Source organism: Amblyraja radiata, chromosome 2 (assembly GCF_010909765.2).
Source record: "Amblyraja radiata isolate CabotCenter1 chromosome 2, sAmbRad1.1.pri, whole genome shotgun sequence".
NCBI lineage: Eukaryota > Metazoa > Chordata > Chondrichthyes > Rajiformes > Rajidae > Amblyraja > Amblyraja radiata.
Window position 1 is genome coordinate 78594086 of NC_045957.1, and position 19255 is coordinate 78613340.

Below are 19255 nucleotides of genomic sequence, written 5' to 3' on the forward strand. Positions count from 1 at the left end.
AGGAGCTGTGATGTTTTCAAGCCGACAGGTTTGTCAATCATAATTAACGATTGTCACAGAGAGCAAACCTGGAAGGTAAAAAAAACACATATTTTCATCAAATATTTAAAACTTTAAATATTATACAATGCTAACTAAAGATTGCAACATGCATGTATGATTTAGGTAGAAGCTGTAATATCGCAAATAAACGTTGAAAAACAAAATAAATCCCAGTTTGACGAAATTATTGTAGACATACATAAAATTAGCTCTAAAAAGCTCAGATGGATTTCTAAACAGTAATTAAGATGTGATACATTATTAATAATTCATCTAGACTACACGTAACTAAACATTCATTTTCTGGGATATTTACAATAGGATTAATTCATAAATACCCCAAATTTACAAGTGTTTAACTGACTCGACTCCATCAGAAAGGCTGCAAACTGGGCAGCCAGAGCAAACGGACTGAAATGCTGGCACTAATCTCTGTATTTATGAAGATTGGAAGTAGTTACTAATTCGCTTTGCACCCATGGCAAAGTTCAAAAATTAGACAAACGAGTGGGTGAATTTCATTAAGCTATTGTATGTGTGCTTACATAGAAACATTGAAAGTAGGTGCAGGAATAGGCCATTTGGCCCTTCGAGCCATTCAATATGATCATCCGTGGATTGTCACCTTGTCGTGGCGGAGAAGCTTGTGTGGACCTGAGATCCTGAGAGCGATGCCGTCTGGAGCTATGCTCTTGGTAGGGCCACCCATAGCGTTAAAGTCAAGGGAAAGGTTTCTGACAAAGAGCAATCCAACAAAGACCTCAACGGTGGAACAGGCGGAGGTCGATGGCTGACCTTTGTGGAGCGTCACGACGGCTGGGAAGGCGGATGAAGGCTGCAGCAGAAAAGGGTATTCTGTTGTCTTGGACTCCATGCCACTGGATCCTGACCCAGATCTGTCTAGGACCATGAGGAGACTGTCTGTGCACCAGTCTCCCCACGTTAAACAAAGTCATGCACAGGCATCCTTCATATAGGGAATAGCACCCTGGAGACACCCATGGTCAGCCATGACCGAAGGGGGCCAAAGAAGATCATCCAAACTCAGTACCCCGTTCCTGTTTTCTCCCCCAAATTCCTTGATTCCGTTAGCCCTAAGAGCTATGTCTAACTCTTGAATATATCCAGTAAATTGGCCTCCACTGTCTTATGTGACAGATAAGTATTCAACAGATTCACAACTCTCTGGGTGAAAATATGTTTCCTCATTGCAGTCCTAAATGGCCAACCGCTTATTCTTAAACTGTGATCCCTGATTCTGGAGTCCCCCAACATTGGGAACATTTTTCCTGCATCTAGCCTGTCCAATCCCTTAAGAATTTTATGTTTCTATCAGACCCCTTCTCATCCTTCTAAATTCCAGAGAATATAAGCCCAGTCGATCCATTCATTCATCATATGTCAGTCCCACCATCCCATCAATTAACCTGGTGAACCTACTCTGCACTCCCTAAATAGCATGAACGTCCTTCTCAAATTACGAGACAAAAAACTGCTTTTCTTCAAAATTCTGCAGCAGCACAAACTACTCATGGAAATTGTTTCCATATTTCTGCAGAGATTGCAGAAGGGACTCTAGTTGGTACTTTATTAGTCTCTCAAAGGCAGTTTACTGGTTTTATATGTAGTTCATTGAAATTGCTAAGATCATTGGTTGTTGCACTAAGAATTACTCACAGCTACTTTCCAGCTAATCAATGCATTTCCAAACACGAGACCCAAGTCCAGGGCATGATTATTCCATTGCCTCAATACCATCATAAATTCGAACAGCCGGCCTCAATCCAAACCTGACAACCTACTTTCCACTTTACAGACCATGAATATCTGATTTTCTTTTCATAGAACATAAAACATTACACCACAAGAACAGCGCATTCAGCCCACAGTGTATGTGCCAAACACAATGCCAAGACCATAAACATAAAATCAAATATAAAATTAAAAATCAAAATGACTTTTAAACCAAGGCTAAAAGAACAGTACAAAAAAAAATCATATTTGGAACAACTGTAAAAATATTATTGGTGCATTGTGCTTAAATGCAAATATTTAATGCATATTATCAGAACTTAATCATGGAATTATATTTTCGTATAATGAACCTCCTACTCTTAGGAGGTTTTTTGATAATTTTAGATATATAGATACAGACGATAGGTGTAGGAGTAGGCCATTTGGCCCTTCGAGTCAGCACCGCCATTCAATGTGATCATGGCTGATCTTCCACAATCAGTACCCCCTTCCTGCCTTCTGCCCGTATCCCTTGATTCCGCAAGCCCTAAGAGCTCCATCTAACTCTCTTTTGAATGCATCCAGCGAATCGGTCTCCACTGCCTTCTGTGGCAGAGAATTCCACAAATTTGCAACTCTCTAGTAAAAGAGTTTTTCCTCATCTCAGTTCTAAATGGCCTACTCCTTATTATTAAACTGTGGCCCCTGGTTCTGGACACCCCCAACATCTGGAACATGTTTCCTGCAACAAGCGTGTCCAATCTCTTAATAATTTTATGTTTCTATAAGATCCCTTCACATCCTTCTAATTTCCAGTGAATACAAGCCCAGTCGCTCCATTCTTTCATCGTTTGACAATCCCGCCATCCCGGGAATTAACCTCGTGAACCTCCGCTGCACTCCCTCAATAGCAAGAATGTCCTTCCTCAAAATAGGAGATCAAACCTGCACACAATACTCCAGCTTTCTTCACTGCCTGCTGTACCCGGAGATTTGTTCCAATTGATTACTACAGATTGCCAATCAGCACAGTGGAGGCCCACCATAATAACTACCCTCATCTTGCTGATTGTGTAAAAAAAATAAACGATTGTATTTACAATAATTATAATGTCAATGAGTCATCGAGCTGGAAATTGAAATCTAGGTTTGTGGCTCAGTGATAACATAATGCATTTTCAGAGATATGCTTGAAGTATTTTTACGAAGCGAAAGGCAAGTTAGTCAGCCTGCAGCTAAAAATATTATGTAAATGTGTGATCCCAACTCACAAGGGATGATATTTATTGCAACTCCCCACCAATCAGAACATAACCTCATGTTAGCAGAATTTTTAAAGCTGTTTTCAATTAAAGCATCTGATAACATTTTGGTCATTGATGCCTGCTCAGCTTTTCCTTGATGTTTATAATAAACAAATACATGATAGTAAACTGATTTATTAATGTGAATGAATATTGATATCCTTCATCATAACATATTACTCATCCTGTTCCTATACCACCTGCCTCTAAAACAAAAATAAATTGTTACATGAAAATTAAGTTGCCAATGCAAAATATTAGTTTGAAATATCAGGACCTAAAAATACTTAACATAACACTTATGTTTTTTCAGTGATATGCATGTGAACATTTGTTATTTCTGTTGTGCAATGTGATTATGCTGAATTCCAGGTTGAAGGATGTCACTTTAGAAATACCACAAGGCAAATCCAATCATGAATCTCACTTGTGCAGATAACATGATTTCCAAGTTAAATGGAAAGACTTAATTACTCAAACTTAATTACTCAGACACAATTTTTTTTGTTTTAGATACATCGCATTAACAAGCCCTTCAGCCCACAGAGTCCGCACCAACCAGCAATCCCCGCACACTAACACTATCCTACACACACTGGGGACAATTTACATTTATACTAAGTCAATTAACCTACAAACCTTTACGCCTTTGGAATGTGGTTGAAACTGGAGCTTCCCAGAGAAAATGCACATGTCACGGAGAATATACAAACTCCATACAGATAGCACCCACAGTCAGGGTCGAACGCGGGTGTCTGGCGCTGTAAGGCAGCAACTCTACCTCTGCACCACCATGCTGCCATGTTGTTCTGAGGTGCAAATGCAGTTTGCTATTCCCAGAAGAAATATTTTTAAAGCACTGAGCAGATCTCAGTCTGGAGAATGGTCCTGACTTGAAACGTCCAACATTTGTGTCTTTTCTCAGATCCAGGCGTGGGCACAATGCTCAAGAAAGATCCCTTACTTATCACTTCTCATTCATGATGTTGTTTAATCTTCTACAGCTTCTCCACACTCATCACCCATCAATATGGGTTTTTTTTTAACTCTCCCCCTCTGCACTATTGGGGCTGATTTTTGCATTTACAAGACTGGATTCTGAAATTATTCCATGACTTCCTGATCCAAACCTAGTTGGATCTTTGAATAGCCACTAGTGGTGCCGCAGGAAAGCTGCCTCTGCCTACAGTCTGTCCGTTTTTTCCGTTTTTTAAATGTTTTTATTTTGCTTAAAAGTATGTTGAGGAGGTTTCTTTCGTTTTTCTATGTGGGGGAGGGGGGTAGGGTAAGGGGGAAACCGTCTCTCAGTCGCCTCCTGGCGAGGATGCGACTATTCGCCAAGTCGCATCCTCGTCCCCCTCCTCGCGGCCTACCAACTGGATTGGCATGGCCTTTCCTACCGGTGCCCGGACCAGAGCTCCAGCAGCGGCGGTGCAGCGCTGGATACATCGTGGAGCGGGCGAGGCCTCACCTGGGATCGCCGTTTGAAGCTCCGGAATGTTGGGCCTGTTGCAACAACATCGCAGGGCTGTGGTTTGAATAGCTTCCAGCGTGGGCGGTGCTGACTTCAACATCGCGGTGCCCTGGGGCCCTTTGCCGAGGGCCGCCAGCGTGGGTCTCCGCTTGGCGCGGCCTGTGGACTTCGGGAGCCACGGACTCCGGTAGGAAGTGGCCGATTCGGGGGTCCAAGCAGCTGAGGTTGTTCTCCCATTCCGACGTCGGAGTTCCATCATCCCGGCGAGACGGCCTGAGCATCGGGGCATCCGTGGCGGCGACTGCGGAGGGCTGCGGAGGGCTCGGGAGGTCCCGACCACGGGTGTACATCAAAGAACATCAAAGAGGAGGATGACTGAACTTTGGGCCTTCACTCACAGTAGGAAACTGTGCAGGGGATGTTTATGTTAAAATACTATCGTGTTTTGTTCTTTTATTATTCGTATGGCTGTATGATGACCCCAAATTTCACTGCACCAATTGGTGCATGTGACAATAAATGTCTCTTGAATCTTGAATGAGCATAAATCAAGCCGCAAGCCCAAAATCCAAGTTCCAACGCAAGTAACAACTCTGCAGAAGTGGACACAAAGTGCTGGAGTAACTCTGCAGGTCAGGCAGCATCTCTGAAGAAAATGGATAGGTGAAGCTTAATGTTGGAACTATTCTTCAGAGTCGGAAGTAGGGTCATGACCTGAAATGTCACCTGTCTATATTCACCAGAGATGCTGCCTGACCAGCTGAGCTATTCCTGCACTTTGTGTCCTTTTTTGTAAACCAGCATCTGCAGTTCTTTTTTTCTGCACTCTGCAGGAATGTTTGGATCCCAAACTCACCAAAACATTTTTTTTGTCCTTCATACTTATGCAACGCTAAAAAGCAAATGTGAAAAAACGATCAATATTGCTTTTTGCCTTGAAGGCCAAGGATTATTGAATCCTTCTGTTGTAGGATTGTTCTTAAAATTATCATTGTCGTACATAAAGTGATCTCTTACTTTCTCTTCCTGATGCCCATTAATTTCTAGGCCTGCTGGTTGAATAAACTACAAAATTAGTTTATATCACAATGTGCCAGTGATTGGACATCATCTTTCGCTCTGTGAGTGGTAGAGAATTCAAGTCTAACTCAAGGCTTTTGCACATAAAAAGCTAGGGTGATGCTCATCTTTCCCCCTCCAGCCTAACTCACCCCTCACTATGGTTCTGACCTCTCACCCTCTCAACTGTCTTGAAAGCACCGACCACCAGATTCAAGAACAATTTCTTCCCTGATGTGATTAGACTCTTGAATGGACCTTTCGTAAGCTGGGGATACATTCCTGGTCTTCCATTTAACTCATTGTGGCCATTACACATTTGTTTCACTGTACTTTTGCAGTAGGTGCAACATTATATTCTGCACCCTGCTTCTTTTCCTCTTATGCACACACTGATGTACTCATGTATGGCTTGATTTCGCTGGATAGTACTCAACAAAAAGTTTTTTTACTGTATCGGTACAATGGACAATAATATACTAATACCAATACCAATACAAGGGTAGCACTATGGAAATCTGCTTTGCTACATATGGGCATTCTTGGGATGAGATGTCAAACAAAGGTTCATAGTTAGATATAAAATTTCCCAGGATATTACTTTGAAGGAAGGTACCATTTTCATTTGTGTAGTATTCATCCCTCACTCACATTGCTGATGATGGGATCCTGCAGAGCACACTTTGGCTGCTCCATTTCAATCATTATAGTAACTACGTTTTAGGAGGCGTATCACCGTAAAGTTTTGAAATGACCGGAGTCATACAGTTATAGATGTATGCAGCACAGAAACAGACCCTTCAGCCCAACTCATCTATGCTGACCAAATTTGCCTACTGCAGTTGGTCCCATTTGGCCCATACCCTCAACCTTTTCTATGCATATATCTGTCTAAATGTCTTCTGAACAATGTAATTGTACCCACATCTAACCTTTCCTCTGGCAGTTCATTCCACAGACTCACCAATCTTCTGTGTGATAAAATTGGACCTTTCAACTTAAATCTCTGTCCTCACATTTTAGACTTTCCTATCCTGGGAAATATTCTGTCACCATCCACCTAATGTATACCCCTCATGATTTTGTATACCATTCTCCTACACTACAGGGAAAAAAACACATATTCAATTTCTCCTTAGAACTCAAACCCTCCAGCTCCAATAACATCCTTATGAATCTTCTCAGTACCCTTTTCCATTAAATGACATTCTTCCTATAGCTAGCTAATCGGAACTGTACAGAATACTCGAAATGTGTCTCACCAAGGTCTTGTACAGTTGTAAAATAACATCTCAGCATTCATGCTTATTGTCCTGACTAATGAAGACAAGGGTGCTAAAAGCCTTTTTAACCGCTCAGATGACGTGTTTTCAGGGTACAAAATACTTGGATACCTAGGTCTCTCTGCTGTACAGCACTCTTCAGGGTCCTTCACTCTGTATGTTCTAGTTTAACGTACTAAAATGCAAGTAAATGCTGAGTTAATTTCAATTCTCCTATATATTTTTTTGCAAAAGCTATTGCATGTCCTCATGTTGCCCTCCTGATTTCCATTTTACGTGTACTTCTACATCCCTTCAACTCCACAAGGGATTTGCATGGTAGAAGCAAACTCCTTTTTCTTGACCACAGTTTCCATCTCCTTCATCATCCAGGGCTCCCTAAACCCTGCTGGCCTTGCCCTTCTGTTGGCTCAGAACCCTCTCTAAATCACTATACCTCCTTTATCTGCAAATAACCTCTCCCTATCAACCTTACCAGTTTCACACCATTAAAATAAGCTTTGCCGCAATTGAAATTTTAACGTGAACAAATCCTCACTTTTTCCGGGTGGTTGATGAGTTAAACCATTCTTGTTAGGCAGTAGGGTCTGTTTGCCTGCTGATTCTCAAAAAATAAAACTACAAATGATTTAAAACAGAATTATGGTCACCGGCCCTACAATGCTAACACCCTGGCACTTCAGTCATTCAGTCTGCCTCATTTCCCAGTGGGAAGTCCAATGTGGTCCATTCTCCAGTAAGGACTCTATATATATATATATATATATATATAATCTTGTGAAAACTTTCCTAGACGCAAATTTTGCCTTGTACAAGCCCTTAGCCCCATAGCAGTCCCATTCAATATTAGGGAAGTTACAATCAGCTACTATTACAAACTTGTTATTCTTACAGGTATGAATAATGAATGTAAAGGATATCATTTAATGAAAATCTCTTTTTTTCCCTTTAATGCTCTGGCCTTCCCTCTGTAAGTAGGACAGAAAAAAATAATGTCCCATGTGCAGCAGTCAGATCAGCAAATGCAATTTACAATAGAAAATTGATTCTTTACGCTGATCCCATTAATTGAGTTTCCCACATGATGACAGCATGAATTTCCTCAAGGTGTTCTGGTTTCTCCAAGATATGTGCAGATCAGTGGGTTAATTGACCCGTGTAAATTCTCCTGAGTGGATAGAGGTGTGCTAGATTCTGAAGCCAGTGGATGTAGCGTACCTGGACTTTCAGAAAGCATTGGATAAGGTCCCACAAAGGAAATTAGTGGGCAAAATTAGGGCACATGGTATTGGGGGTAGAGTGCTGACATGGATAGAAAATTGTTTGGCAGACAGGAAACAAAGAGTAGGGATTAACGGGTCCCTTTCAGAATGGCATGCAGTGACTAGTGGGGTACCACAAAGCTCGGTGCTGGGACCGCAGCTATTTACAATATACATCAATGATTTGGATGAAGGGATTCAAAGTAACATTAGCAAATTTACAGATGACACAAAGCTGGGTTGCAGTGTGAACTGTGGGGAGGATGCTATGCGAATTTAGGGTGACATGGACAGGTTGGGGGAGTGGGCAGATGATTGGCAGATGAAGTTTAATGAGGATAAATGTGAGGTTATCCACTTTGGTATCAAAAACAGGAAGGCAGATTACTATCTAAATGGCGTCAAGTTGGGAAAGGTGGAAGTACAACGGGATCTGGGAGTCCTTGTTCATCAGTCAATGAAAATAAGCATGCAGCTACAGCAGGCAGTGAAGAAAGCGAATGGCATGTTGGCCTTTATAACAAGAGGAGTCAAGTATAGGAGCAAAGAGGTCCTTCTGCAGTTGTACAGAGCCCTAGTGAGACCTCACCTGGAGTATTGTGTGCAGTTTTGGTCCCCTAATTTGAGGAAGGACATTTTTGCTATTGAGGGAGTGCAGCGTGGGTTTACAAGGTTAATTCCCGGGATGACAGGATTGTCATATGCTGAGGGAATGGAGCGGCAGGGCTTGTACACTCTGGAGTTTAGAAGGATGAGAGGGAATTTTATTGAAACATGTAAGATTGTTAAAGGTTTGGACACGCTAGAGGCAGGAAACATGTTCCCGATGTTGGGGGAGTCCAGAACCAGGAGCCACAGTTTAAGAATAAGGGGTAAGCCATTTAGAACAGAGACGAGGAAACACTTTTTCTCACAGAGAGTTGTGAATCTGCGGAATTCTCTGCCTCAGAGGGCGGTGGAGGCAGGTTCTCTGGATGCTTTCAAGAGAGAGCTAGATAGGGCTCTTAAAGATAGCGGAGTCAGGGGATATGGGGAGGTCAGGAATGAGGTACTGATTGGGGATGATCAGCCATGATCACTTGAATGGCAGTGCTGGCTCGAAGGGCCGAATGGCCTACTCCTGGACCTATTGTCTATTGTCTATTGTCTATTGAAGGGAATTCATAAGAATATGGGAAGAATAAATTTGGATCAAGTTTAGACTAGTTAGAATGTCTGTCCAATGGTTGATGCTGATACAGTGAAAGGTTTATGTCCATCGTGTCTATGGCTTTATAATCTAATCTACTAAATAACTTGATTGTAAATGAATAACCAGTGCATGGCACAAGAGTTACTGAAGGCCAGGTTTGAACATAAATTTATTACATGTAATCATAAAAAGAAATTCCTTTATGATTATTATGAAAACTTTCTCCCTTCTGTGTCTTTCATATTTAGGCATTATCAGGACTGCTTTGGCGAACATGGACAGAGAAGTTAAAGAAAATTATCAAGTCGTCATCCAAGCCAAAGACATGGGAGGACAAATGGGAGGGTTGGCAGGCACCACAACGATAAATATCACACTCTCTGATGTCAATGACAATCCACCGAGGTTCGCCAAAAGTAAGCTCACCTTATTCCATTAAACAGACTGAAATGTGAGTTGTGTTCTTGTGGCACGTGACATAAAATAAGATTGCCAAAATAATACTGACATAAAATGATATTTTATCCAATCTGTGTGCATTTAGGGAAAACATTCAAAAAGTTTATAGATCCAAGATGCTCATTAACAAAGACATTCTGAATGCCTTATTTCCATTTCATTAAACAGGCTCATTAGTTATAATATATTACTCAAGGTATAATAAGCCCCACTTGAGCCAATTTTAATTAAATGAATGTTTCTATTGAGAAGGTATTGCCATGGGTTGATGTTTATTGGTCACGGAACAACAGAGAGAAATAATCAGGCAGCATAAAATGCTTATAATATCAGAAATTATTAGCATCAGAAATACTCATTTATTGTAGACCATATATTCCCATGATCACTTGTTTGTCCATAGTATTAGTCTGTTAAATGTATACTAACATGGAAAATGATTTATGTTTATCTGCATGTTCACCTTTCAACGCTGAACAAAAGACTGATCATGGCTTCTGGTGGTTACATTGTTATGTATCATGAAAGGAAGCTGTGAATAAGATAAAAAGACATAGGCAAGTTGCTATATGCCAGATTAGAGGCTTAACCAGTTCATTGCCTGTCCCACTTACGTGTCCTTGGCACGCAAATTACGTGACCTCGAGGTCGCGTTTAGGCGCACGGGCATCGTATAGCCGCGCATGGCCGGTGTCACTTAGAAGCGTGGAGGGATATGTAGTTGTGCGCGACATCGTGCGGGGCTCTGAAATTTTTGTAGTGAACAAAATCTTTGCGCGCCAACTGCCTGTCGCAGAACTGACGGCCAAAGTGGGACCGGCCCAAGACCCTGGCGCGAAGCAACGTCTCACCTTCAACAGCAGCAGAAGCAGGCAAACGATCACCGAACTCGGCCTGGGGCTCATGGCCGTTACGGTCTGGATCCGCCCCCACTTCTACTCCCAGAGCGGGGCCAAGGGGTCTACCTGAGTCCCGATGAGAGGGGGTGGCCGGCGAACTGGCAGGAGCTGGAGGCGAAGGTGATTGCCCGGCTGGGACGTTGGTCCGGCCTACTTGGTGTGCTCTCTTACCGGGGCAGGGCTGTAGTTATTAACCAGCTGGTGGCCTCTCTGCTGTGGTACCGGATGGCCACTATGGTCCCGTCCTCTTATTTTATAACCATGTTACAGACGAGATTGGTCAACTTCTTCTGGGGCGAGAGGAACCACTGGGTCTCTGCTGGGGTTCTGAGTCTCCCATTGGAGGAGGGTGGTCAGGCGCTGGTCTGTATTCGCACCCAGGTGGCGGCTCTCCGACTCAGGACCCTGCGGAGGTAAATCTACTCGGACTACCCTCCTAAATGGCACGTGTTGGCGACGTATTTTTTACGCCAGGGGCGCTGCCTTCAGGAGGGCTCACGGCTCCCATTAGCGGGCATGAGTCGACGCGCTAGGCGGGAGTTGCCTGGCTTTTACCGTGACCTCTTGAAGGCCAGGAATTTGGTCACCTTCAGCCAGGGCCCTACTCCTCAGGGGGAGGGGGGTGTCGTGGCTGTGATGGTGGGTGTTGAGGAGAGACGTGTGCATGGAACGATTCCGGACGAGCTTGCCCCCGTTCAGTCGGAATTGTTCATAGGGCCCAAGGCCCGGGTCCCTCCCCGAGAGTCGGCCCCATGCAACATGAGCCGCCTTTCCGAGATGCCCAGCGTACCATTCTGTGACGCGGAGAGGCGCGTACTGTACAGGCTGCTCCTGCACACTCTCCACTTCCTCGCCCTCGTCTTTCGTCCCGACACACCCTGGCGGTCCGTGTTACCACCTGACGAGGGGAGCGGTCCCAGTGGAGGTCTCTCTACAAGGGAGTCCTCCCCCTTTACATCGGGGACCTGGGGTGGAGAGTGTTGCACAAAGCCGTGGCCTGTAATAGGTATTTGAGCCGGTTCACGGACTCCTCCCCTGCTTGTCATTTCTGCGGTGAGGTAGAGACCGTGTTCCATGTGTACATAGAGTGTGAGAGGTTGCAGCCACTGTTCGAATATCTGAAAGGGCTGCTCCTCAAGTTTTGGCTACATTTTAGTCCAACATTATTAATTTATGGGCATCCGGTGCAGAGGGGGGAAGGATGGGAGGGAGGAGTGGGCCTCCCTGTCGGTCTGCTCCTGGGCCTGGCCAGGATGGCCATTCACGGGTCCAGGCAGCGGGCAGTCGATGGCCGCACACCGGTCGCCTGCCTGCCCCTTTTCCGGGGTTACGTCCGAGCTCGCGTGTCCCTAGAAAAGGAACACGCAGTGTCCATGGGGACTGTGGAGGTCTTCTGTGCACGCTGGTCACCACAGGAGGTTGAATATATTATCGATAAGATTGTTAATATTTTAATTTGATAATTTTGTTTAAGTGTTAAGAGGGAACACGTGGTGTCCATGGGGACTTTGGAGGCTTTCCATGAATACTGGTCGCCGTTGAAGATCGAGTGTTTTGTTGATAAACGGAACACTCGACCTTCAACGGCCATTCGTGGGTCCAGTTGACGTTGATGTTATTAATTTGACGATCATTTGTTTGTAAACTGTCAGCATAGGCAGTCTTTGATTGTGTTAATACTCTATGTTTATGTTTATTTTTTGAATAAAAGTAGTTTCATAATTAAAAAATTTTTTTTTAAAAAAGAGCGGGGCCAAGAAAATTGAAGATAGACACAAAATGCAGGAGTAACTCAGCGGGACCGGGTCTCGACACGAAACATCACCCATTGCTTCTCTCCAGAGATGCTGCCGGTCCCGCTGAGTTACTCCGGCTTTGTGTCCATCTTCAAATGACGTCAGGCCATCCAGACGGCTGTGCGTACGCATGAAATTGCGCCCGACCTTCGCGGGACCGTAATTTGCGTGCCAAGGACACGTAAGTGGGACAGGCCCTTTACTGCTTTCCAAGGTAATTTGCAATAGAAACTAAGCCAAAGAAACACTATTTGTCACTGTAGTCGGTGTCATTACCAAAATCTGTATTCTATTTAGATAGGAAAAGAACGTCAGCCATGGAAAAAAATGTAAAGAGTTCAGGTTAGTCATTTAAATGATTCGAATATACATTATCATTCAAAGACAGTCTGGTCTCCAAAAGATAAATTTTCTTTTCACACTGACAATGTCCATTGAGTCAGATGGTAATAGATGGTCAGAGAGCAATTCAGCATGGAAACAGGCCTTTAATTCCAACTTGCCCGTGCCGACCAATATGGCCCATCTGCGCTAGTCCAATCTGACCGCATTTGGCCCTTAATCCTCAAAACCTTTCTTTTCCACATACTTGTCATGCTCCTGGGCTCCAACAAATAAAATCCTAGTCTGACCAATCTCTCCTTATAGCTCAGGCCCTCAAGTCCTGGCAACATCCTCGTAAATCTCTGCACTCTTTCCAGCTTAACAACATCCTTCCCAATTACAGTCTGACCAAACGATATCTAATACTCCAAATGCGGCCGCATCAACATCTTGTACAACTGTAACATGACATCCCAGCTTCCACACTCAATACTCTCACTGATGAATGCCAATGTACCAAAAGCCTTCTTGATCACTCTGATTACTACCCATAATGCCACTCTCAGGGAACTATATACTTGCACTCCTAGATCCTTCTGCTCTACAATCCTCCCCAGGGCCCTGCCATTCACTGTGAAGACTTGCATTAAGAAAGTTTAGAATTAATATCAAGCTAATGATTGCACAACTGATCTTTGCAAGAATGGGATTTTTTTTCTGCACAGTTAACTAAAATCAGTAGAGATAATGGAACTGGTGCAGGAAATTCTAACCAGTGTATTTGATCGTTACTGGTAATGACGACTATTTACATTTACTTTGCAGCTTTTTATGAAGCTCTAGCAGCTTTTTCAGAGGATTTTATGGAATTATAAAAAATGAAAATGGATATTAACCCAAAGAAGCAGAGTTCAGAAAGGGTTCTTAATCTAACTCCACAGGCAAATTTTACAGTCATAAAACAATAGAAGGTAGATAGGAAGTGATTTAGGATTTTAGGATTGAAATACCTGTGGATGGAGCTTGGGACATGAGTCAAGAGTGTGGGCTAAGTGTTCGGCTGGCGACCGGAAGGTAGCCGGTTCGAATCCCGTTTGGAGTGCATACTGTCGTTGTGTCCTTGGGCAAGACACTTCACCCACCTTTGCCTGTGTGTGAATGTGTGTGAGTGATTGGTGGTGGTCGGAGGGGCCGTAGGCGCCGACTTGGCAGCCACGCTTCCGTCAGTCTGCCCCAGGGCAGCTGTGGCTACAGAAGTAGCTTACCACCACCGAGTGTGACTGAGGAGTGAATGAATAATGCGATGTAAAGCGCCTTGAGTATTAGAAAGGCGCTATATAAATCCCATCCATTATTATTATTATTATGTACTGAAAATGAACCAATACAAACCTTGCAGCAGCGGAACTGGCTTGTAAATGCAATGCACATACAATAAACAAAAATACAATACATTTAGAACACCAATACCAGTGCAAATAAACCCAAAGTCCTTTGTATAATCAAAGTCAGTCCATATGACAGTTCTTCTGACAAAAGACGGATGAGGTTAGTGTTGTGTTGTGTTAAAGAGCCTGATGGTTGTTGTGAAGAAACTATTCTTGAACCTAGCTGTCACACTTTTCAGACTCCTATACCTTCTTCCCGATGGCAAGAGTAAAGTGAAAGCATGACCAGGGTGGTGTGGATTCATGTTGATGCTGGCTGCCTTTGTGAGGCTTTCTTCCTATAGATCCCTATAGATCCTATAGATAGGTGGGGAGGTGAGCAACCATGGTGGACAATGATGACAGAGTCCATCACTCTTTGTAATCTCCTTTGTTTCTGTGTGTTCGATTTGCTGAAGCAGGTCATGATGCAACCAATTGAACTGCCCTCTACTGTACACAAGTACATTTTCAAGAGTATTCACCAACATATGAAATGTCAATCTGCTGAAGAAATAGAAGCATCAATGGACTTTCTTCATGATTGCATCAATGTGCTGGGCCCAGAACAGATCTTCAGAAATATGCATGCTCAGGAACTTGAAGTTATTGACTATCTCCACTGCTATCTCGATGATATAGAAAGGTTTTGGATCCTCAGTATTCCCCTTTTAAGTTCAACAATCGTTTAAGGTCACATTGAGAGCAAGATTGTTGTTCTGGCATCCATCAATCAGATTTTTTATCTCCCTCCTGTACTGACTCCACATTACCAATTATTCATCCACCAAGCTTGGTATCATTGGTGAATTTATATATGGCTTTGGGACTGTGACTCGCCACATAGTCATGGGTATAGAGTGAGTAGAGTAGAATAGAGTAGAGTAGAGCATACAGCCCTGAACTGCCCCTGTGCTAATGGTTAAGGAGCAAGTGTTGTTGCCACTTTGAACCAACTGTGGTCTGCTGACAAGGACGTCAAGAATCCAGTTGCATAAGGATTAGGAGGGACCCAATGACAGAGCAACAAGTAGAATGATAGTTATGAGCCTGGGATCTGCAGAATAGTAATTGTAAATTGTAGAGGTGGAGGGTTGAACTGATGCAAGCCCTGGCTAAGCATAAAAAAATAATGAAAAATCTGAAGTGGTGGTAATCATGAACCAGTTTAGATCAGTGAGTACATGGGTAATGATAAAGGATGACTTGTCACGTGGTATCTCATTATTGGATGAGCTGATATTTATGCAGGACAGGTAAGATGTATCTGACCAGGGCAGCATTTGAATATTTTAATCTGAACACAATAAATGCATGTATTAGATTGTTCTTTTATCAAACTAACACAATCCAACAAACCCAGGCATGTTGATTTCCTTGTCTTTCAGATAGATGTAAAAGTTTATTTAATAAAGCTTTATGAAGAATGCAAATTATGTCTGTTCAAATGTATTGAAAGTTATTTAATGATAAATTTACTAAATTGTAACTATTGCATAAGATTAACTATTAAAAAAAGATGCATTGCAGAAAATCTTCCAAAGCAATTAAATGGGAATAAGAAATAGAATATGTTCAGTAAAATTCAAACCAAGTTTTGACAAATCTAACAGGAGCAGAAAATATACTCAAATCTGGAAATAAATCAGCTTCACTGAATATCAATAAATATCACACGGAGCTGCGGTTAATGTGATACTGATCCTCCTCTGATTATTAGATCACTGATTTATTTAGCCTCGATTGGACTGGATTGTAATTTCATTTAGCTGCTGGAACAAAGAACAGGATTCTTAAAAAGCCTTAGATTTTACCTGGAAGTTGTAAAAAATAGAGTAATCATTTATCTGGATCCAAATACTTTTTAAGATAGAGCAAAACAAATGTAATAATTAAATATTGCTGAGGATATAAACCTGAAATATAAACAAAAACTGTTACTAGATCAGATGGTATCTGCTTCTCTTTCTTTTTCTCCTGAGTTTGCAAAAATCCCATGCCATTTTTACACATTCTACTTTTATTTCAACGCAATATTATTTATCCTCATCACACATAAATTTCACTTCTATGTCCTTCCTTTTGACTGATGAGGAGGAAAATATATTTCATAAAATATAAGTCTAATGGCGTTCAAAATTATTTATCTTCAGCAGCTTCTGTTTTATTATTGATAACATTGTAACACAAACAGTTCGTAAGTCAAAAATACAGCTGCAAACTGTATTCCTCCATAGGCAGAATATACCTACAGCCCCACAGCAGCCGATCAATCCATCCCAGTCCTGCAAACCCTTGTTCTTCTATACAAAATGTACAGAAGTCAGGCATTTGCAAACTAGGTCACAAGGTCCTATGGTCAGGAGGAATAGGAGTAGAATTTGGTAATTTGCTCATTTGGCCATTTGGTCCATCAATTCTACTCTGGCCATTCAATCATGGCTGATCTATCTCTCCCACCTAACCCCATTCTCCTGCCTACTTCCCATAACCTCTGACACCTGTACTAATCAAGAATCTATCTCTGCCGTAAACATATTCACTGACTTGGCCTCCACAGCCTTCAGCGGCAGAAAATTCCACAGATTTACTACCTTCTGACTGAAGAAATTTCCCCTCATCTCTTTCCTAAAAGAACCTCCTTAATTCTGATTTAATTCTGAGGATATGAGCTCTAGTCCTAGACTCTCCCCTAGTGGAGACATCCTCTCCACATCCACTCTATCCAAGACTTTCACTATTCTGTATGTTTCAATGTGTTCCCCCATCATTTTCTAAACTGCAGCGAGTACAGGCGCAGTGCCGACAAACATTCATCATAGGTTAACTGACTCATTCCTGGGATTATTCTTGTAAACCTCCTCTGCAACCTCTCCAGAGCCAGCACATCCTTCCTCAGATATGGTGCCCAAAATTGCTCACAATATTCCAGATGCGGCCTTACCAGAGCCTTATGGTGCCTCAACATTACATCCCTGTTTTTGTATACAAGCCCTCTTGAAATAAATGCTCGCATTGAATTTGCTATAAGGAGGATTTGTTAAAATGTAGTGCTCTCTTTAGCTCATTAACCTTAGTCATGAACATTACGACTGAGAAGTAGGCTGGTGTAAATGCTTCAAAATATTCTGAAATCAGAACTGCTATCCAGAGCCATGTGTATTTCTAACATTTCCACAGTAATACATCAAGTATCACGTGATCACTTCATGGCAACACATTTCATTTACAATTGAAAATCAACAGCTGTAGATACTGGAAATCTTAATATAAAAACTGAAATGCTGGAAACACTCAGCGGATCTGCCAACATTATGGCACAATTGGGTAAGCAACGCTACATTTCATTGTCATATCGTTTGATTCAGAAATGTGATCATCCAGGGATCCCATGTGGTGGATATCCGTTATATTGCAGATCTGAAAACAATGGCAGTTAATGCTTTTCTAAAACAAAACACATTCTCCTCATTGACTTTGTGTAATGGGATGGAATAAATATTCCTCAGCATCAGGCATCTCCTGCAATGGAATAGAAGGATAGGAACTAATGCACTGCATTACAAAATACACTTGACTTATTTCAATGTTTTTTAATCTACTAGTCTGTCCATTTTATATGTACAGTCTTATTTCAATTAACTCCTATTTTGAGTGATAGTTCACATTGATGTATTGATCGACTTCTTTTTGACCATTTGATTTTGATCATTCAACCAGCAGTAAGATCCAAGATCTTACAAATCAAATTGTTAATTTTATCCATTAGAATGTTTGGTTTTCATTTGACTCACTCACTTTTTTTAAATCTTGTGCAGACCTCATGTATTTGATACATTTCTCCCCAGGAAGTATTGCTGGGTCCATTAAGCAAAGTCAGCTTGTTTGCTCATTTGTGTTCACTTTGTTTACTTCACAATCCTGGATGACTGCAAGGATTTTGATTTTGATTTGAACCTCTAATTTCTTCATATTATGCTCTTCATTTGTAACTGTTGGTTGAGTAAAGAAAAATACTTCAATTAGCATTCATATTTGCAGGAATCATGTTCAAAATAAGGGCTAGACTTCTTAACAGACTTCACATCCTCAGAATTGTAAACCGAATCAGCAGTTTGTTGGTAAGATTTTCTGGTCATGATAAATTTGAGTTAAATATGGGATTAGGTGCCTGTAAATTGCATCATATACTTCTTTGGGTAAAACTCATTTGCACATTTACTCATGACCCCCAAGCAGATGTAACCTTCTGAGGAAAACAATTCAATATAACTGGAAAGTTAAATGACTTTGAAGGGAAATAGCCACTTAATAGAAAAATTCAATATTGGCATACTGCAATGTTTCAAATGGAAAGTGAGATGAGAAATATCAGGCCAACAGAACTGAAAGGAAACCCAAAGGGGAAGGATGATTGAAATCTGCAGCAATTGATGAATGACTGACAAAATAATGTCTCAAAACCAATGAGCAAAGATAGGAACAAGAATATGGATAATGTGGTTCATCTTCAGGGAATGGTATGGAAGGTGACCAGAGTTAATGCTGAGAGAGCAAAGTAGGTGGCAATAGTCGAAGACATCACCCATAAACACTATTTCTATGTTATCTCACTTAGGAATCCACTTGCTACAAACTAGGGACACTTTTACAGAGGCCAATTAACCTACAAAACAACACGTCTTTGGGATGTGAGAGGAAAGCGGAGCATACGGAGAAAACCTACATAGTCACAGGGAGACTCCCCACTGATAGCTCCCGAGTTCAGGATAGAACTGAGCTTTTTGGTGCTGTGAGGCAGGAGCTCTACCAGCTGTGCTTGTGTTACCCCATCTTGAGCATTTTCTTCCTAGAAAGAACTTACAGTATTTGTCATCTAAATTACCTCTTTCCCGTTAATCCTTTGCTATCTCGTCCTTTGGTACAATTATTAATTTCAAAATGTCTTCTCTTTCAATGTAAATATAGTGTTGAAATATCATTGGCCTAAAACATTAACC

General features: G+C 41.9%; 1 protein-coding gene across 3 annotated transcripts in view; it reads left to right on the forward strand.

Moving 5' to 3' along the window:
* Window positions 1-19255, forward strand: part of LOC116990921 (cadherin-12-like) — an 878073-nt gene that overhangs the window by 682951 nt on the left and 175867 nt on the right. For all 3 annotated transcript variants that reach the window (XM_033049096.1, XM_033049088.1, XM_033049079.1), the window contains one exon: window positions 9599-9766. In XM_033049096.1, the coding sequence (XP_032904987.1) occupies window positions 9599-9766 (168 nt within the window). The remainder of the gene's footprint in view (window positions 1-9598; window positions 9767-19255) is intronic.